This window comes from Euprymna scolopes, chromosome 14 (genome assembly GCF_053919585.1).
Source record: "Euprymna scolopes isolate OS-2025 chromosome 14, ASM5391958v1, whole genome shotgun sequence".
Lineage (NCBI taxonomy): Eukaryota > Metazoa > Mollusca > Cephalopoda > Sepiida > Sepiolidae > Euprymna > Euprymna scolopes.
In genome coordinates, this window is record NC_136495.1 from 74,280,286 (window position 1) to 74,302,744 (window position 22,459).

The following is a 22,459-nucleotide window of genomic DNA, read 5'->3' on the forward strand; positions in this document are numbered from 1 at the left end:
ATTAGAGTATTGTTTTTGAAAAAATGAATTTTCTTTGTTTTTGCTGGTGTAAATAAAAATGAATGCACAAAATTTTTTTATATTCTATTATGAATTACAAATTGTTTTTTTAACGTTTTTAGTAGATAACAATGCTAACTTTTACTTTTTTTAAAATTAAAGTAAAATCCTATTTTGTTTCATCATAATTCTACTAAACCATGAATTTTTTAATCATTATTTTATTAAATGTTTTGTTAAAATAATGTTTTATCAAATAAACCCTTATGAAAGGTGACATTTTATATGTTGCCTGAAATGGCCCTGAAAGAAAAATAGGATTTTGATACTAAACGCCTCTCAAAATCATAAACTAAAAAAAAATTAAAAAAAAAAGCCTAGGTTTTAACTTTTTTTTTTTCTTTTTAATTTCTGGTCGAATTATAAACAAAATATTGCTGGTTTTCATTTTGAGATATCTTAAAGATCTGGAAAATGATAATAAAGAGGCTTCCCTTTTGTTGAAAATATTTTTATTTCAAACAACAATATTTAATCATTATGTCGAGTTTTAAGATGATCCCCGGTGTTCACAAATTATAAACACATATTTGATGATGCAAATCTATATATAATATTCTGATTGTTCCTACCTTAGTTATTTCATGTTATGCTTTGAAAACGGCCAAATACAATTTTTGAAAGCCAAACTGCTTTAAAGAAAAAAAAAAAAAAAAAAAGGCCAAATGTACAAAATTGGCTTTAATAAAGTTAATTTGGAAGAGAAAAATCTTTTTCTCTTACTTGTGGTGGATGTGATTTTGAACCCAGATTGATCAGTGGAAATGGCCTCGATTTGCTTCATTCCTGTGATAAAAGGATCTATCTTTGCTTGCCCTGCTTTCTTCCTGACTGTACTAACATGCAGAAGTTTAAATGTAATGTGATCAAACATATTGATCAACTCCTTACTGTCCCTTGTAAACATAGTTTCAAATAGTAGCCTAAGCACTGCCAAAACGGAAGGAGGGAGTGAGTATTTTTTGATGGAATCTCTCTTTAAAAATTTACAAAAAATAAATTATCCAATCAATATGAAATTTTCACCGGTTATTAAGGTGTATTTTTTTTTCTCCATAATTTATGTGTATATATATATATATATATATATTTGAACATTTTTTTTTTTTTGGGGGGGGGGTACAAAATTTAATTTAATTATGGTTAAATACAGACCAATCAACATGATGATATCAATAATCAGTCAAAGCTGAACAAAATATATTGTATTGTGGGGAGGGTAAGGATTGTAGATAAAACAAACAATTGTGCACATAGCAGATATTAAGGTTCCAAATCTGAATTTTGAAGGTGTTTAATGTTTCATCTTTTGTGTTTTGAAGTGTGAAATTTGTTGAATTTATTCTTTCAGATTACCAAAAAAAAAAATATTTTTATGAAAAACACTACTTTTAAATCTTTGAAAATAAATTAATAATTTTCTTTGAGTGAGCTCAATATTGCTAATATACCATTAAATAGAAAATGCTTTGAAGAATCGATACCAAAAGAAAAGATGGATAGCTAACTGCACATTTTGCTAAAAATACAATAATTTCTTTCGGCAATTTGTCGTTGTGTGATATTTCCTCATCTATGGTAGACCATAAAGGCCTACAAACAGTTGTTCGTATTACAAACAGTTGTTATCTCCCCTTTTCCTTTTTGTTGTGACTTGGTTTAAAGTTTGGCAGACTTTTGCATCTACTACACTCTTGTCCAGAAACCTTTGGTCCTGATGGCAAGACAGAGTCAAGATGACCAAGCGTGATACTAGATGCAGGAGTTGTCTCCAACGCATATGGCACCTAGCATTCCTAAAATGGTCATCCATCATTGCTTAACTTCTAGGTTTATGCAAGCAACAAATATGTATCGCTGATGAAAAAAGAATTAAACACTTATAAAGTTGATTCTTCACTTGATCGTCAAAACAAATGTTAAAAATAAATGGAAATTTACAGGACTAAATGACTTCATTTATTCATGTAAAGCCTACCTTAGTTTCAAAGAAACTATTATTAAATTTTGGATTTTTTCATTTCACCATGTGAAATCTATAGACCGAGATAAAAGAAATTCAGGTACTTATAGTTTTGCATATTCTTATAGCAAATTATCCTAAATCTTAGACAAAAAAAATTGATTCAAAAACCTTTTAAAAAATGTTATCTACGAGAGAAAAATTGCAGTGAAAAAATAGAAAAAGTTTTATATTCTGCTTTTCATATAAAATTCAGTCTTTTATCTTTCTGGAAAAAAAAGTGGTTCAAGAATAATGGATTTTAATAGCTTTTTATCAATTTTTTTATTTTAGCTGTGCCTATAGTAGCCCCTTATGTCTAAATGGTAATATGCCTTGTTTGGAGTGAATAAGAGTTAAAAAAAAAAAAAAAAAATGTAATTCGAAAATCAAATGTTGAAATCGTAAATAAGGATTGAACTCCCAACCAATGAGAAACAAAATGACTAACTAGTTAATGTAGTGTAATAAACAAATTGAATGTAATAAGAAAAACTTGAACCAATGAATTATTGGTATTTTCATTGGCTGATATTTTGCTGAAATCTGTTGATTTGAAGGCAGATAAGGAAAGAAGAGAAAATGTCCAGTGATTATGAGCCACATTATTTTTGACTCAAACATCAAATCATTATTTTCATATTAATTTGGTTAAATTGTGTTTAAGTGTTTTCCCCCATTGAAATCAAAGTCTAAACATTTCCCTGATCAAATTTCCAACCTTTTTACAATTCATGTTCATTTTTTTCCCCAAAAATTTATTTTAGCATAGTTTCTGTTTTAATGTCACTTATTAACTCTCAAATAAAAAAATCTTTAGTAACATTAAATAAATATTAAGTTACTTTCTTTTCTGGGTGAGTCTATCATTGCAAATAGGGAGTAATGGGTGATAGAAATGCCTATTCACGTTTGCCCTTTTTCACAATTGTTTTTTTTTTTTCTTTTGTTTTCAGCCAGCTCAAGCCATGCGGGGTATCCCAATTCTTATTAAAGCCATCAACAAAATCCAATTGTTTCCGTCTCAGTTGACTTCCATCCACAGTGATCTCTGCAAGGTAAACATAATGCATATTTATAGCTTGCCATACGTTGTTGAAAACACTTGCCATTCACAACTGTAAAATATTTGTAATCACTTATAAACTTGTTAATTCTCAAACAACTGTGTTCCATTATTATCCTCGTTTTTATTTATGCTTCAACAATAAAATGTTTCAGTGAAATATGAATTCTAGATGGATTTTACCAGCAGCAGTTCTTGTTAAAGGCTGTGTAGTCATCAAAATTTGTTCAACATATATTGGGTGTATACGTGGGTTAAGGTTATTTTCCGTAGCCTTGTAACTCTTGCATTCACTTATTTTGTTCTTTTAGTTCTTGCATTTCATGAACAATATTTCTCAAAGGGGAAGGAATTGTTGTTTGAAGTGAGTGATGTAAAGATTTTTAATTATTTCGTAGCGTTTGTTATTAAACTGTCAATCTGTCCTCGAGTGGATTTTTAGCCTTAATAAGTAACTTGTTAAAAAAAACAAAAAAAACTAGCAATAAAAACATCTCTATATATGATGAACATTGTCCTAGGCAAATACAAAATTCATACCGATTATAAATGATCGTACCCTAGATTGTTTGAACCAAAAGAAAAATTGGGAGTGATTTACTGTTGGATATTTGCAGCATGTGTGTATTGAGAAATCAATTTTGACAAAAGCCTGCATCTGCATTATCAAATGTACCAAAAGGTCATTTGAATAAATAAAAATTATGAACCTTGCATCTTAATACCCAAGTTGTGTCTACCGATTGTTTTTACAAAAGCTTGCACCTGTAAAATAATAATTATCAAATGTATTAAAAGGTTATTTGAATAAATTATAAACATGATCAGCACCTGTGTATAAAAAAAACAACTTAAAATTGTCAGAAAGAAAGAAATACAATAGTTTCTATTCTGATTTTTCAATCGAATTTCTTGACTAGCAAGGGTAAGGGAGATTATTCTTTGTTTTCAAAATTTTTTTAGCATATTAAATTTACTTATGATTTGTTTAGATAGATAATAGATATTTAACTCTATTCTTTATGATACGCAACAGTTTTTTTATCTTTATAATTTTACTAATTTGTTTCTAATAAGAAGACGCCTTTCACTGATTTTCAAGTTTAGAGAAAATATTGAAACCTTGTGTTGAAAGGTACTTCAACTAGTATAGCTTAAAATTAGTATTTTTATTTTCCTTGGTTCTTATCCAGAATTCAACCTAATTAAAAATATAGAACAATCTTTATGATGTATATAATTTTCATGGAATGAAAATATCATACTCTAAAAATCATGTAAATTGATCAAGTAGTTTTCTTTTTACTACAGAAAATCATTTTTTTTACAATATTTTAGTAATTTAAATAGTAATTATTATAAGGCTTATTTTAAAATCTCGGTAGTTCAAATTGAGTTGTCTTCCATTATTAAATATGGCAGATCAAGACAAGGTTCTTGCTTCATCATAAAATTTGATTTTCTTAGTTAAAAAAAAAAAATGACTACTTGAGCAATTATGTGACTCGATTTGTGATGAGTATGTATATCAAAGCTTTTAGGTTGAATTCTGAACTTGCACTTCTCCTTCCCTTTCTCATATTGATCATTGTTGAACATATTCTTTTTTATTTCTTGTGTTTCACAGTTATGCTTGCAATCTAAAAATCTCCAGCCTGCTTTGCAATTTTTGAATGTTGATTTTGTGGACATAGGTGATGAGGTAAGTGTTATTATTCTTTATTCTCATTCTTTTCATGATGAATAAGTAGGTGTCCGCCTATTAAGTGTAATGCTTTACAACTCATTGCTTACCCTTTTTAAAGCAGTAATAAAAATTAGTGCACGTTTTTCTCGTTGTTGGAAAGAGAAAACGATAAATTTAAGCTTGTATAGGACAGCAATAAAAATTAATATTTATTTTAAATTTCTAATTAAGAAAGCCAGTGAATGCAGAGTTTAAAAAACACTTTTTTTTTTTTTTAATCCAAATTTTTGGTGATATAACACCTTCACCAGGGAATTTATTTTCTTTCTCCTCATCCTATGTGGTTAGCAGTCAAACAGGAGAGTGAAGTCAGCGTCTTGTTTTAAACAGTGATATTTTGAATGTTCAAGTCTTGAGGTCAAGTGACAGCATGAATTAAACATTTTTTTACTTTTTGTAAGCATTCTTTAAATTTGAATGAATTTGTAATTGTAAATTAGATTTATTCAAACAATGCTTCCAAAGAAGAAAAAAAAAACCCTTTTAATGTTCTTTTTTTTCCAATCAAAATCAAATGTTCTATTTTGTCTGAAAAATTTGAATAGCATAATTAAAACAAATCTAAAACAATAATTCTGTGAAAAAAAAATAACAAAAAAAAAAAAATGCATTTAGTGTGATCATAACTTAAAAGGGATTGTACCAAAAAATTTTCAAGAAAAATTTGAAAATATCAATGTCTTTGAATTAAGAGAATGATTGCTCAGAAAGCCGGGTTGACTATAGGAAAGACTGGCCAAGATTACAGGCCTTACAAACCTAGCTTGTGAAAATAATTTGTCATGGTTGTGGCATTCATTCTGGGTCGGCTTTTTCCAACAAGTTCACCATGTCTCAAACACTAACTGACCTGGTATTCAAGGCTGCCTCTGTTATGACTGCAAACAATTTGTGGTTCCAGTGACACTGTAAAAATAATTGACACCAAGGGAAAAGTATGCAAGGAGCAGCTTTGGCAGTGTTAATCCTCCAAATTGTAAAGTACATAGTAAAGCACATATCTCCTGTAGTTTGCATACTTCCAGTATGCAAACTACAGGAGATTGATTAATGCTACAGCATCAGTAGGCCTTAGTCCATCAGCAGAAATGATTATAGATGGTGTAAATGTTGCATCAACTAACCAATAGATTTAACAGTAGGAGCCTCAACTCGATGCTCAATGGAGCAGGAGGAGAGCGGTTAGCATGAAATCTGTAGAGAGGTAAGCCCTGAACCGGATATGGCCCACTCATAAATATGGCCCCATACGTCACATTTACAAGCTAATAGCTAACATGCTGATTGAAACTAAAAACAATCAACAGACTGACCGTTTAGATAATTAAAAAGTTGAAAATCATTCAAGCATGATCACTCTTGATGGCTAATTATTTATCGGTTTAATTTTGACAACAAAAGTGTAAACATGCACTTTAATTTTGAAAACATGTTTAAAAATTAAAATGAGTTCTGATAAATTCTCTTGAAATTTTATTTTTTTTATTTGCATATAAAAACATAATTCTTAAAGTTACTCTTTTAAATTTTGTAATTACCTAAACAGTCAGTCTGTTTATTTTTTTAGTTTCAGTTTCAATCAACGTGTTAGGAATCAGCTTGTAAATGTGACATATACGGCCCCTATTTATGAGTGGGATATAAAGTAGACCATATTCTTACCTGATCACCTCAACTATGCTGTTATCCAATATATGGGAATATATGCTGATTGTATTCTAATGAGTTGTGTTGACTCTCTACATATTTTAAAACAAAAGGGACTTTATATACATTGGTCCACATACATCAAAAATTGGCAAGGGGAAATCGGTATTTCTACTTTTTTTCATTGATGCTGGTATACAGAAAATAGGTACTGCCACATTTTTTGTAGGTAAAACACTAGAACATGAATTTAAAATTGTTAAAAATCTGTTTTTAAAAATATTTAAAAAAATATTGCCGATTTTAATCATCACTCAATTAATCATAGAAATAGTTGTGCCATTCTCCCTGGGTTGGTTGGGACAGCTCTTTCCAACAAGTTCACCACGTCCCGAACATTAGCTGACCGGGCACGGTGGTTCAAGTCTGCTTTCATTATGAGTGTAAGCCATTTGTGGTTTCAACAACAAACTGTAAAGGTGTAGATCCAGAATCAGTTCAGTATTCTGCTTCACTGTTCTAAGCCAGGTTTTGAGTTGACCACTGCAACCTTTCTTCCAGCCTGGTGGTGGAGCTGGATTGCAGCTAATCACAGATTAAGTTACCTGAGCACCGACGAAGAGTGTGAGTGGTCTGGTAAAGAAAGATTTTTGGAGAGAGTGAATCAAGCAGCGAGTGTACTGTTGGGGATAAACTGTTGCCTGCAGACACAGGATGCGAGGAAGGCATTGATTGTTGAATACCTCCAGTTTGTGTAGGTCACTTGCCCACATAAGTCAAGTCATACAGAAGAATAAAAAATTTATTTTATTTTTAATTTTGATTGTAAAAATTCACGGATGAAAACTTCTAAAAAAAAAAAAAAATGTAGAATTTAATTATGAAGAGAATGTATGTTTTGAAATGGTAAAAACAATTGTTTGAATTAAAATATTTTTTAAGCAAATATGGAATGTTTAATAACTTGTCTGTACAAGTAGGAATCCCAATGTTGCCCGAGATTGAATAAGGATCAATGAATGTTCCACACTTCTAATATTTTTGTCATCAAACTCTGTTAAATCGCCCATTCCTCAATCAAATCAATCAACTGCCTGCTCTAGTTGGGAACCCGGTGCACTGGGAGGAAGCTTCACATGCCTTCCTGTAGTGACAGTCTACATTTCATTGTAGTCTACATTGCACTGTAGAGAACCTACTGTTGATGTTATGAAATAATTTATGAAATTATTTTTTTTTACAATAACTTTAATTAAAGTCTAAAATGTATATCAAGTATCATGGTTCAATTATCTAAACGGGAGCCTTCATTTTGAATGTGCCCCTGTCTTATCAAAGAACCAACTGTTAATTTTATATGGCATGCCCTTCTGATTGTGCAGTGATAAAAGTTCTCAAATACACTTGGGATGTTTGCTTGTATAAAAGTGGTGAATTTGATCAAAATTGGACTGTTCCTTCTTTAATAGGATTTCTCCGATTTTTCAATACTTATTGGAGGTTTTGTATCGGGATACCTCCAATATCTAAGAACACTTCCAAGTACATAATTTACATTTGTGTAAATTTGAAATAAATCATCCCAGCTGTTTTGGAGTACATAAGGAAAGAAATCGCACATACAAAGTACCTTCTTCTATTCTATAAAGGAGAGATGTCTGTTAGTGTGAATGTATATATGCATGTAAAAAAAACTTTAAAAATCCAAATTGGATAAGAATGATTCTGGTACTGTCTTAAAGGACAGGGACTCTGATGCATAATATGTGAAATTTAGAACAAAATATTCAATTTTTTTTCTATTTTAATGACCGCAGAATCTGATGGGGGATACGTAAAATCATCTTTTTCTAAATGATTTGTGAACTGCTTCACCTCTCTGATACGTCAAGTATATAAGTTTGCAAGATCATAGTATGACTGTCACTGTGGCCCAATGGGTTAGGACATCAATTGAGAAATATTTGTTTTTGTGTTCGTGTTCATGCCCACCTTAGGACAAATGTTTCGTTTTATTTTTTAACTTTTTTAATTAAAAAAAAATTTTTTTGGTTAGCTTTTACGTTTAACAGGGTTAAAATATTATTATTATTTATTTTTTTTTTTTTAAATATTTTTTGTTTTGTACTTTGTATTATTTACTTGGCTCCAAACAAATAATTAGAAGGAATTTTTTTATTGGCAGTTGATTTAAAGATCAGATTGCTATTAAATGCATGAATATTATTATTTACATTAATCATATTGTTGTAGAAATTTTATTTACATAATTCATATTGTTGTAGAAATTTTATTTTCCTTTTTCTCTATTTACCTCCCCTTCCTTTTTTCCTGCTATTAGTCTTTCTACTCTCTCCATCCCCTTCCTTTTCCCCCTCTAATTGGTGTATTTTCTTTTCTCTTTCTCCCCCTCTCTTGGTGTATCTCGTTCTACTACTTTTTGCTGTGTCACGCACGTGGGATTCGATTGGCTCAAACATTGAGCGCGCCATTTTAAAAAGAGTGAAATCAGCAGAAGCTGGGAAGAAAAAAAACAAACAAAAAAAACACCAGAGACTGGCAGGACAATAAAAGCACCAGAGCGGTGTTGAGTTGAACTGAATTACACCAGAGTGGTGTTGCGACGAACTGAAAGAACCAGAGCGGTTTTGCAACGTTTGAAATACAAGAAGAAAGTAATATTTATCGAGATTATTAAACTTACCAAACAAATCCTGAACGGAATCGAAATCAGATAAAATTATAAATTCGAGAAACAAGCGAAACAGTCTTTCAATTTCCCATGACAACAGTTGGAATTACTATTTTATTTGATAAAATAATATCTGTTATTTCCGGATGAATATTAATTCGATGTAAAATAACACAAGAAAGGGTTGATATGTCGTGAAAAAAAGCAAAGTAAAAGAAATAAATTTTGGTAACGGATCCTCCATCGATTTATTTCTAGTGGTGAGAAGTCAGATAAACTCAATTGGAAACTGCTAATGATTTATGCATCTCAATTCTGCATTGAATAACACAAAAAAGGGTAAGAGGTGTTGCTGTGTTCCAACCATGCCGAATTTTTTTTGTAAAAATATAATTGTTAAGAGTTCTTTAAGAACTGCCAGAGGGACTGATTTGACAGCCCAGTCGAACTATACATTTCCTTTTCTATCATTCTTTCCTTTTCTATTTTTCTTTTTGATAAAATCTCATACCAGTTTACCTTGGTCTCTTTATTTGTTATTAAATTTCTTTTAGAACTCTGTCATGCAACGGGATAAAATTCGTTGAACGTAACGATAAAATTTCCATTATCGTAACCACTTAAAACTTTTTTTTTTCTTGCTCACATGCCCCTATTCCGAATTCGTAGGAGTGGGCCAACATCAGTGGATTTTTTTTTTTTTTTTTTCAAACTGATATAAATTATTATACATTAAAAATAGTTAAATTAAAACAAAAATCATTTAACAAGTGTAGTCAAATGCAACTTTATTTTCTTTTCTTATATGGGCCCGGGAGATGCTGAGTAGCTCTGCTAGTATATATATAAGTAGATAAATAGATAAGTTTAATGAAACAAATAACAATACAAATGAAAAAATGTAGAAAGCATTCCCCAATTTGTTTTTTTATTAAGAGATTTTTTTTAATTAACAAACCAGATTGTAAACATTTCATTCAAATTGTTTCTATTTTTTTCTTTGAAGAGTGGTCATTATGATGCGAAAGATTTCTTGCTTTATTATTATTATGGAGGAATGATTTATACAGCGCTGAAAAACTATGACAGAGCTCTCTATTTTTTTGAAGTGGTGAGTTTATTACATTTCTATCATTTATTTTGTTGCTTTTGAATTTGTTACCCCCCCCCCATTTATTTTCTTTTTAAAAATTGGCTGAATTTCTTTGCAAAACCTTTTTATCCGTGAAACAAGATTGTCTGTTTTAGGGCTACCATAAGGTCATCTTCAAATCTAGTATCAATAAAAGCTTGTCATAAACTGGTATCAAAAGTAATAAAATTTTAATCATTTCATTCAATCTTCTCATAATACTCTTCACTATTCTACTGACACTCTGTCCATTGAGCCATGATGTGCCTTTGTATGATGTGACTTGTTAATAATATAAAAATAAAATTCTACAACTTAAATTTAAAAAAATATAAACAGAAAATTAGGTGTCCTCATGGATTTTTTAGATATGTATTTACAATTCGGATTTTTTGGACTACTGTTCTCATCTTTAGTGTTATTTTCACAATGTTTCGCAAAGACCCACAGCGTAACAAAAAAATGCTTAGTAAAATTCAGTTTGAAGTGAAATGTTTTTTAGAATCGAATTGTGAATTAAGAATTCCATCCAATCATTCCAATCATGGCTGACAGAACAAGAACATGTTACTCTTATGGACAAAACAAACGGTTTTGTTTAAAATTTCATGCATGTTCCAGAGTTTAACAGGAAAGATTCCTGAATCTGACAAGATAGACCTGAAGATCTGAAACATGAAAATAATGCTCAAGATGAAAACAATAATCCAAAGAATCAAAGAAAAACATTAGGTGTTCTTGAGTTCTTATTGCCATCATCACTTTCGTCATCTCATCTGAAACAATAGTGAAATTTTGATTCGGCCTCGGAATGACTATATTAGCAGGAACAATGGTATATAAGTGTTGGCTGAGAAAATGTGAGAACCCAAGAAACTCTTGCTTTTATTTTGTTATTTCTGGAACAACCAGTTTTCAAGTAGAAAAAATAAAGTAATCTTTAAAGCTTTGACCAATGATGGTATTGTAAAATCACATTGTCATTGATTGAGAAATGGTTAAATATAATTACATCATTTAAAAAAATGCATTAAACTATCATATTTTGTATTTAACAAAATAAAATGTATATTAATTGTATTTTAAACTTGTAAAAAAAAAAGATTTTTTATAACATATATTGCCCTTAAGCATCCATTCAAAAAAAAAAACCAAAGGTATTTTGTATATAGACAAAAAAAAAACAAAAAAGTGAAACTGTATCATATTTAAAAGATTAAAATGAAGAGATGTACCTGTAAAATATAGCATCTTTTTTCTTTGTCCTCAGAGTTTATATCATATTTTAAAACAAATCAAAGCACTATAGCTTAAATGTCTTTCTCAAGCAGCGATTGAAAAGAGGTCAGCACCAACAAACAGTGTATTTTATGCAGAAAAATTGTATTTTAAAAACAAAATAATATATAGAACTTAAAAAAGAAAAAAACAATATATATTTTGTATTAAAAAATAAAAATATTAAAAAAAAATTGTAATTCAGAAAATGTACTCTAAATTTCTTTCAGATTTCTTGTAATTGTAATAGGGTTGAAATTTTTTCTTTATGAAACCAAATCAGTAATCACTGAAAAAAAAAAAAAAAAAATTTTTATTTGCAAAATTTAAATTGTCAGATTTTTTTTTTATCTAAGAGAAAAATCTTTCATAATTTTTTTACTGCTAAAATGGAAATGATTTACAGAATCTTTATTTTTTCTTTAAAATTTTAATTTCTGATGAATTTAAATTAATTTAATTAATGATCATTTTAGAAAGTCGCTATTTTGTTTGGATGGTGCAAAAATGGTTTTTGACATTCAATTTCAAAAGATCATAACTCCCTCCATAATAAACTTTATTAATTGAAATAAGAACCATTAGAATCAACACATTTTTTCCAACACATTTTCATGGAAAGTGTTCAACTGAGCTTCAATCTATGGTCCCCCCTCGCCAAACTTTCACAAGAAACACTCGTCTAGCTGTAAACACTATCAATAATTTCCCCCACTCTTTATCTGTGCCTAAACCTAAACGTAGATTCCATGAACAAAGCTTCTTTCTTAGAACTGCATGCCTGTGGAATTGTCTTCCGTTTTCCTGCTTTCCGGCTGACTACAATATGGTTGTGTTCAAGTCTAAAGTAAATAAGTTCTTGATGAGCCGTTCCATATAAGTTATTAAATTTACCAAATTTTCATTACTAATGATTACTATATTGACCAATTTCTACTGTACACTCTTTAACCCTTATCCTTGAGTGGCCTCTGGGCCTTGATAATGTGGTGATGCCTTTGTAAAAAAAAAACAAAAAAAAAAAAAAAACAGAAACAAGTTTAGTTATCCAATTAGCATAAAAATCTGGAGTTCTGGAAGCAATGAAGTCATTGAAGGCTGATTCGGCATCACATCGGCTTTTGAAGCATTTTTTGCACAGGAAGTTGTCGAGATGATTGAAAGTGATAATCGGTGGGCGAGAGGTCCGATGAATATGGCGGATGAGGCAGTCTTTTTTTTTTTTTTTTTTTTTTTTTTTTGTGCAAGTTCGGCTTCGGGGAAGTGTTGTGGAGTTTCTCTGGCATTCAATCACTGTCCTGAGCATCGCCTGTTGTCGTAGAGGATCCACTTCACACATCACAATCCACTCGAGAAATGTCATTTTTGTTGCTTGTTGCACAGAAGGAGCATAGAAGACACCTCAAAACGACATTTTTTTTTATTATTGTTCAATTCATGCGGCACCCATTTATCCAACTTTTTTGACTTATTTGCTTTAAGTGGCGAACAACTGTTAGGTAGTAGACCTTGAGTTCAACAGCAACTTCTTGTGTGGTTTTGTGAGGATCGGCTTCAATTAAAGCTTTCAAATGTTCATTATCAACTGCAGTCGGCAGGCCACAACCATCTTCATCTTCGAGACTCTTGTCACCATTGCAAAATTTCTTGAACCACCGTTGTGCTATACGTTCGTTAGTGATTCCTGGGCCAAACGCATCATTGATATCACGAGCTGTCTCAACAGCTTTTCAGCCTAGTTTGAACTGGAATAAGAAAAGCGTGCGGATTTGAATTTTGTCCGTGCTGTTGAAAAACCTGCAAAAAAATGAAGAGATTGAGAATGGTAACGAATAAAATAATTCGATAGAGCAAAAAACGTGCTTCAAAATGATATATAACATGGCTATATACACATATCAATGAATTAATTCAGAAATCATATATAAAAGTAACATGTGAAAAAAAACGATATTGTTTTTGCACCAACCTTATATTAGCAAATATCTTAAATCTAAAAGAAGCAAATTTGTTATTCCCTAATGTAATAACCTAGAGGTTAATTATAACTAAAAAAAAAACAAAAAAAAACCCCAAACTTTTATTTAATTTCTGTTAAAGTTCATACGAGCAGAGGCAGCAGTATTTGATAGATTACCTAGGATTATAGAGCTGTGACACTAGGGTTGGAAAATGACACTTTGACCTGTAAAAAGTGCCTTAGCAGCCTCATCGGCATTCCCTAGTAAGGGTGCCTCAAGTGATTAGCAATAAACTAACTCCTCAAAGAGACAAGACAAAACCTAAGAGGGTGGACCTCCTGGAACTGCACAGAACCAGCATTACAACGCAATCAACATGGACCAGATCATTACAGCAATGGTCTAATCTTTGTTGATGTTGGGGGCCGAGGATATATTAATAATTTCAAAAGGAAAATCTCAACATGAAATTGATTAATTCATAAGAAAAAAGTCTTTCTTTTATTTTCCTTATAAAAAAACGCATAATTTTGTGTGTAATCTTTGCCATTCCGTTTTTTTCAGGCAATCACAACCCCCAGTATGGCTGTTAGTCATATTATGATGGAAGCTTATAAGAAATACATATTGGTAGCACTAATTCTTCACGGAAAAGTAAGAAAACTGCAAATTCCATTCATTTATTTTCTGCAATTTTTTCTCAAGTTTGTTGGATTAAATGTTCAGTTTGAAAAGCAAATCGGTTCATGTTAATTGATTTTTCTTTAAAAAAAAAAAAAAATTTTTTTTTCTTTTCTGTAGATTCCAGCACTTCCAAAATATACCTCACAAGTTGTTGGAAAATATATTAAGGTAAGAATGCTTTTCTTTCAACTAATATTACATTTTCGGTTCTTCATTATTGTAGCAAAAATTGAAATATTGAATTGTCATGTCACAGTTATGAAAATATCCAAAAATTACACAAGCGATAAGATAGAAAATTAATTATTAATGGAAAAAGTTTTTGAAGTTAATTAGGGAAAATAAAATTTTGCTAAATTGGTCAAAGATTTTCAGTGTTTTACAAAATTTAATTTTCCCTGTCTTTGAAAGCTATTTTCTACTTTATCGTTTTTCGTAATTTTTGGATATGTTCATTATTGACACTATGATCAATATCAAAATCAAGTATTGAATTTAATTTGACAATAAGTTGACGATCATGACCTGTGCAATAAATTGCACACACAAAGTTTCCATTATGACTTGCGCATTTTTTTTTAACCTTTGTATTAGCCATATTATTTTAATTTTCATTTCAGCCATATTTATTTTTTTTAACCTTTATAAGTCATATTATTTATTTTTTTTCAACCTTTGTCAGCCATACTATTTTTTTTTTTTTTCAACCTTTGTCAGCCATCTTTTTTTTTTTTTTTTTTTTTTTTTTTTGCAAAATCTGTCAACCATATTTTTTTCTTTCAGCCTTTATGTCAGCCGTATTATGATTTAGCCACATCCTATTCAACAAATGATCCTAATGATCTTCGCATGAACGTAAACAAACATTCAGAAGTATTTAACAAGGTAAACAGCCATTTTAGTTGATTTGTAATTTAAATTTCCTGTTTTTTTTTTGTTTTTTTTTTATCCAGGTGATATTGCAACATTTATCTAAGTAGTTTGCAGTTTTTATGAAAATGTAACTCGCATTAATAGCTACTCTTCTAATTGACATTAAAAATGTTACCAACATTTTTAAAATTTTGATTATAGTAATCTCATAAAAATGAGATATTCAACTACAAAATATCTTATAGATAATAAAGATGAATACCTGTGCTTGTTTGTACATCTGTTGAAAGAAACACTACTTTTATGAAATTTACAGCAAAGATTGGATTTTATTTTTTAAGGAGAGCAAAAGCAGTAGAACTCTCCTGTGAAAATAAATGTAACTATAGATAACTGAAAAAACAAAGTACTGTACAAATTTTTATGAAATTTGAAAAGTTGTCATGAGATGTAAGAAAATAGATTAAAGTAGCAATACACATGAAAAAATTGAAATAGCTTGAAATATTTCAATATTGGTATGCATAGAAAGAGCTTGATGAGCTAAGAAAGAATCTTTTTAAATTTTTAAAATCTGATAAAAATTAAGGAAGTTATGGCTATTTTTGTGCCTCACACGGGGATATTTTTCCCTCTTTAAGACCATATGCGTTTCGTCACATTTTTTACACTACTTTTTCAGTAAAAATGTCATATCTTTGTTAAAACACAAGACTAAGAAATGAAATTTACCATATAAGTGTATTTTTGTACAAGGAATCAGAATATGCAACTGAAAATCTCCCAAAGTTTATGGTTTCCAAATAATCTGCAGTAAATGTGCATAAATATGCAGCAATTCCTTAAAAATGCCATGTATCCATAAACAGAAAAGTTGGAGAACTCAAAGTTGAATTGTAATGTGCTTTATGTACAAAAAACTTAAATCTAAACATAAGACCATTTAAAAATGAATATATTGCAATATTTCTTTGGTATTATTGTAGATTAACACCTTCTGTTTAACCCCACTCAACTCCTTCTGACCACCCCTCCAAAATGTGATTCTACCTTTTTAGGAAATTATGTATAAAATGCCATGAAAAACTTTAATGAAAGATAAACAAATTATTTTAGAATTGAATGTAAAATGATTTCCTAATATAGGTCATTCTAGCATTTTAGGGCAGTTAACTGGTTTTTTTTTTTTTTTTTTTTTTTTTTTTTTTAAGATGATTATGTGTAGTTTTAAGAGGGTTTCTATGCAATGAGAATATGGGGAGGGTTGCCATTCGGACTTTAAATTAATTGTAGGGGCTAAGGAAAATTATGTGTGAACATACTGAAAACTTGACAGAGACAAAGCTAACAAAAACTATTAGAGGGGGGAGCGGTTAGTTTCACAAAAATTTAATGTAAAATAATTCACCATTTCCTGGCCATTCTAGCATTTTAGGACAGTTAACCAATTTATTTTCATGTGTATCTTTCTTTAAGGAAGGATCTATTTTTTGTTTGTTTGTTTTAGATGCTTGTATGTGGCTTACAAAGGTATTTTATTTGGGAGGGGGGCTTGCCACTCGAACTAAGTGTTATTGTTAGGGTTAAAGAGTGTTTTAGGAATACGAACCGTTACTTCATTTTTGTTTTGTTGTCCTAACTGCAAAATGCCGTTTCCATTTCAAATAAATATTTTACAGAAAGATATATATATATATACATATATATGTGTGTGTGTATTCGACAGGTAAATAAGTCAGAAAATGTTATATTTAGTTTTAATTTAATAAAAAACTTCGTTGCGAAATTTCAAAGAAAATTCCATAAATTTGTTGATTTCTATTTTCGAGGTTGAAGGTGTTAATTCCATAGGCCGTTTATACTACGCTGGAGCAGGTTGTAAAAATATCTTTCGCTTAATAAGTAGAAAAAAAAATAACGAAATAAAAAGCTTCCTAATTGTAGTTTGATGTGTTTTCTTTTAAAATTTCAAGAATATTGATATAGATTTTGAGGGTTTGCATTACTATACACATAGATTCGAAAAAGTTGTCAAAAAACAAATATATAACAAATAAATGTTATCAAAAGCAAGTTACTTTTCTACATAACTGGATAATTTTTTAGTGTTTTTATTTAATGTAACATGTTTATTCAGCTTGAAAACAGTGGTTACCGATGTATTGGAAAATTTAAAATGGCGCCCGACTCTTGAAACGGTAAGTTTGTGGAAAAGAGTTAAAAATAAAAAAGTAGACAAAATACTGCTAGAAACTCGCTCAATATATGTTACCGTGACATGTGACATAGGCTGACATATATTCGGTGAGTTTTTAACAGTATTTTGTATAGTTTTTTTTATTTTTAACTCCTTTTCTCAAACTTACCGTGTCAAAGAGAGTCGGGCCGGGCGCCATTTTTAATTTTCCAATACATCGGTAAACACTGTACGTTTTTCGAGCTGAATAAACATGTTACATTAAATAAAAACACTAGAAAATTATCCAGTTAGGTAGAAAAGTAACTTATCTTGCCTTTGATAACATTTATTTGTTATATATTTGTTTTTTGACAACTTTTTCGAATCTATGTATAAACGAGATTGATACTTATTTTGATTTTGAAAAAAAACATTTGTGGCTGTTCGCAGTAAAACATTGTTTTAATTCGCTGTTCAAAACTAATTTAAAGAATAAAAGTGCATGCAATCTACAAAAGTTTATTTTGTTTTTTTAACCATGTTTTTAAATTTGACGAGAAATGTGAGAAATTGCAACAGATTCAATGAATGTCCGCGTATTCAATCACCGCGAGCGGATATTTTGTCAACAGTTTTTTAACAAATAAGAAATAATATTTTTATTATGTTTGAAACAACTTTAATAGTTTATTTTGGAAGTATATTCCATAAATAAAATAAAAAACCCACTTTAAAAACAGAAATTACGATTTTTTATATTTCATTCGCAGTTTTGTCTTAGGGGTGTCAAATTTGCAATGGCGATTTTTTTTTTTTTTTTTTTTTTTTTTTTTTTTTTTTCCCAAAGATTCTGACACTGCTACAGATTCATAATGCCGAATTGGTTGGGATTGTTGTTATTATACATTCTGAAAACCGAATAGTTCTAAACTAATGTTATTCTGATAACAAAATAGCTCTAATTAAACATATAAGAACATTTATATTCATATTTTCATGTTTTTCTTAATTCGTTCTTGAATAAAAATTAAAGAACGCGTGTTGTTTATACACTGTGCTGTGCTATGGCTGATTCTACAGGCTGGAGCTGCTGCTCCTGCTAGTAATACTAACTTCATTTGACCAAATTCGAGAAATAGAAACAATTTTTTTTTCGGGTAGGTCCTTTTAAATTATCAATTACCGCGGTCCTACTCAACATAAAATAATACTTTTAATTGATAAAGATAGTAAAAAGATTGATTTACTTACTACTGGGTGTCCGAAGAATTTTTTTTTCAAAATGTTCTATACTAGTCATATTAAAGTCTTATTTTTAACACAACAAAAAAAGAAATGGTCAAAAATATTTCGGACACTTGACAGAATTAAGATTAACACCTCTACTGATTGGTTCCCAAATTTCATGACGAAATTCTTCATAAAATCACGGTACGGACCTTTAGAAAACGGGGGGTCATTACAAAACCTTACCGAAAACGCCATTTTATGACATTCACATTTTTATCACTTTATTTGCTTAAAACTCTTAAAATATATAATGTACATTCATATTTATTAATTCATTTGAAAGTATATTCATTTCCAAACAAAACAGTAGTAATTTGAAGACTTGAAGTGCTTTGGTTTAAAAAATATGGCTATTTTAGTAGAACTACCTTGAAATCTGTGATTATCCAAAGCGTTTTTTCGTCCGTGTGTATTACTAATTAAAGAGGTATAGTGAGTCGCATCCATATTAATGTCATGTTTGGGTCTACGCCCATCGAGGATAACCTGGATTTTTCTCTCATCTAAGAAGGATCTGATTATATTAAGTATTCATCCAGTAATACCATACGATTTAATTTTCACGAGAATATCTTCATACCAGACCTTGTCAAATGGTTTGGATGTATCAAGGGCTATTTCTCTAACTTCCTCTTTGTACAGTGCATGGAATATGCGTTCAGAGATGATTGTTTGGATGTTTGTAGTAGAACGCGTTTGCCTAAATCCATACTGGCTGTCAGAAAAAAAAAATTCAGCTTTTCTAAGGTGGTGGACTAGCATTTTGTTAACAAACTTAACGTACTATGAATCATTAAGATTCAATTTTTTTAAAAAATCAATCTTATATGAACAAAATTTAATTTCTTTGTCATTTTACAAGCTTTTTTAAGGAGTAATTGGATTTTGCACAATGTTTTGGTTGGTTTAATTTAATAATTATTGTTTCTTTATGATTAATTTTCATTCACTCAAGATGACCTGTAGGACTTTTTCACTTGTTTGAAGCGTTTTTAGTTTTACACTGTAAAAATAGGCTTACATACAGTTGGTCCAATAGTGCACAGGACAGTTTTTTTTTTAAATTTCCAACACTGAACGGGCATAATTGAGCTATAAAAAAATTTGGTAATATTCTTTGTTTTCCAAAAATCATTGTACCTACATAAAAGGGTTTTATATAAATAGTAAAAATTTTTTGTTTTTAATACTTATTTGTATTAAGTTTTAGTTATTTGAGTTTTCAACTTTTATAGAAATGTATTTTTTTTTCCATTTTATTTATTGTAGTGAGAAGACAAAATCTATTCAAATAAAATACATTAATTCAGACAAAGAATATAAAACTACTGTTGTTCCTTTTTCGTCCTTGATTTCATGTGGTGTTATCTCCCTCCTGGCAATGCTGATATAACTGAGATACAAAATTGGAGAACTTTAGAGCCCAAAGCATTTTGTTCTGTTAACATATTTCATAGACTGTTCAACTGACTTTACCCAGTGTATCAAAGTTTATTTTTTCTTTTTTATGGGAAATAACATTTTCTCATTTTGCCTTTTTCATATCATTTAGAAAACGATGGCAGACGTTTTCGAATTTTTTAGAAACTTTTTTGTCTGTGTAAAAAAAATAAATATAACATAAAATAACTAAATGGAGTTGTGTGGTAGTAGTGACTGAAACTGAAAATTTACTTTCAAAAAGAAGTGGGAGGTGAATTGATAATGAATATCCCGCGATAATATATACTTCCTTACAATTTTCTTTTTTCTACTTTGATTAAAATTTTTGCTTTCTCTTTAACAAAATTAGACTTGTATGATGACTGTTTTGTTTTCAAATTTTTTGTTTTTTAACAAAGTATAAACAAAACTTATGTCTTTAAAATCTTGTAGGACAACAATATGGGTCTTGTGAAACAATGTATTATTTCCCTTTATAAGAAAAATATTCAAAGATTAACAAAGGTAAGAAAATGTCTCAAATATTCTTTCATTCATTGATTATTTATTAATCCATCTTCAAATATTTAACTTGAATTTTGTGTTTGGTAATTATCAGTTAATCTGATCCATGATCAAATGATCTCCACCATAAGTGATAATTTTTCAGTCATTTTATGTTCATTATGCATAATGTGATTTGTACATTATTAATTTTATTTCCTATGAATGCAATTCTATAAAATGAACTTAAAAAAAAAAAAAATTTTGAAAGAATTACAAAATTAAATCTGCCACTGTGTATATCGGTGTCTTAAGTAATTTTCATTTTTGTTAACAGTTGAAAACAAAATGTATTACGTTGTAACCCTTCAGAATTTGAAAAGAATTTAGAAGTATTTAAACTGTTGACTAAAAAGTCATGAAAGATTTTTAGCAAATCGTCATGTATTAAAGGATTGAAAGTTTAAAAATATTTATATTCAATAATTTTATAACTGGAAATAAAAATAACATTACCATATTTGATTAATTTAATAATTTAATAGCCAAACGATGTCATAAACAATTAAATTTAACTTTCATAATTTTATTTTAAAAAGAATAATTTGAGAAATAAACAGCAGAATTTAAAAAAAAAAAAAAATGGATGTAAAAAGATTCCTGAGCAACGCTGGGTAGTTACAGATAGTCTGTTAATTAACTGCCTGCCTGCTGGCCTGCTTTCTAACTGACTACAATATGGATCGTCTTTAAGTCCAATTTAAACAAGTTCTTGCTGAGGTATTCACTTAAATAATCAAATTACACCAAATTCTCACAGCTAACGATTACTATACTGTTGTCCGGATACCATACACTTATTAACTCTTATCCTCGAGTGGTCTGTGGACCTTGATGAATGGTGAGTCCTTTGTAAAAAAACACAAGGAAACTAATCTTTTATTTATTCTGTTAATAAAATACTAGTTTGCGAAAGAAATAATTTTGAAAGTTTAGTTATCTCCCTTTAAAAAAATAATTGTTATTGCAGTGAAATTCGAAAAATGAAATATTGAATTTCAAGTGAAACCAATATCTACTGAATTGTCGTGTCACAGTAATAAACATATCCAAAAATTACAAAAAACGATAGGTAGAAAATTAATTATTAATGAAAACAGTTTTTGAAGACAATTAGCGAAAATTAAGTTTTGCTAAATTCGCCAAAGATTTTCAGAAATCAGAAAATATTTCTTTTTGTTACAATTCAAACTTTCGTTTTTTTTCTTCTCAAAATTCAACTTTCACTGTCTTTGAAAACTCTAAAAAAAAATAGAAGGCTTTACTTTTGGAACAACCCTTGTAGTTCCACCAATATCAGTGAAAACATTTTGATATTTTTTTTATTACAGTTTTGGCACCTTTTAAAAATATTTTGAATGCCATATCTCCTTCCTGCACAATTTCTTAATGTTTGTTAGCATGTAAAAAAAAAAAAAAAATTAATTACTTATCGGTTTTTTAATTTTCTTTTTTTTTTTATATGTGATAATAAACTGAAAGTTTTGATCCATTTATTTGACAGACATTCTTGACGTTATCCCTAGCAGATATGGCTGGTCGAGTACAGTTAACTAGTCCTTCGGAAGCAGAAAAATATGTATTGCGTATGGTATGTTTTATTTGTACCTTATTCTTAATTCTTTTTATTTAAAAAAAATGTTTTTTCCTAACGATTTTACAATGTTTTATTTGTCTTTTCTTTTTATAGTTTGAAATAATTTTGATTTCCATAAACAAATTTTTGTTGGTATCAATGTCGAAGCAGATGCTTCGTTTGGTGATCAAAACAAATTTTTTGGTCATTGAAAGCACAAATTTCCATCCTCTAAAATGAGATCGTCAAATTTTCAGCATTAATCTTTAATTGCATGTTGTTTAGA

The 22,459-nt window shown here is 29.6% G+C and overlaps 1 protein-coding gene across 2 annotated transcripts in view; it reads left to right on the top strand.

Moving 5' to 3' along the window:
• LOC145293092 (COP9 signalosome complex subunit 3-like) overlaps positions 1-22,459 on the top strand; it is a 66,754-nt gene that overhangs the window by 36,127 nt on the left and 8,168 nt on the right. For both annotated transcript variants that reach the window (XM_080139467.1, XM_080139468.1), the window contains exons 5-12: positions 3,019-3,120; positions 4,756-4,830; positions 10,221-10,325; positions 14,150-14,239; positions 14,387-14,437; positions 15,053-15,154; positions 20,487-20,558; positions 22,102-22,188. In XM_080139467.1, the coding sequence (XP_079995593.1) occupies positions 3,019-3,120; positions 4,756-4,830; positions 10,221-10,325; positions 14,150-14,239; positions 14,387-14,437; positions 15,053-15,154; positions 20,487-20,558; positions 22,102-22,188 (684 nt within the window). The remainder of the gene's footprint in view (positions 1-3,018; positions 3,121-4,755; positions 4,831-10,220; positions 10,326-14,149; positions 14,240-14,386; positions 14,438-15,052; positions 15,155-20,486; positions 20,559-22,101; positions 22,189-22,459) is intronic.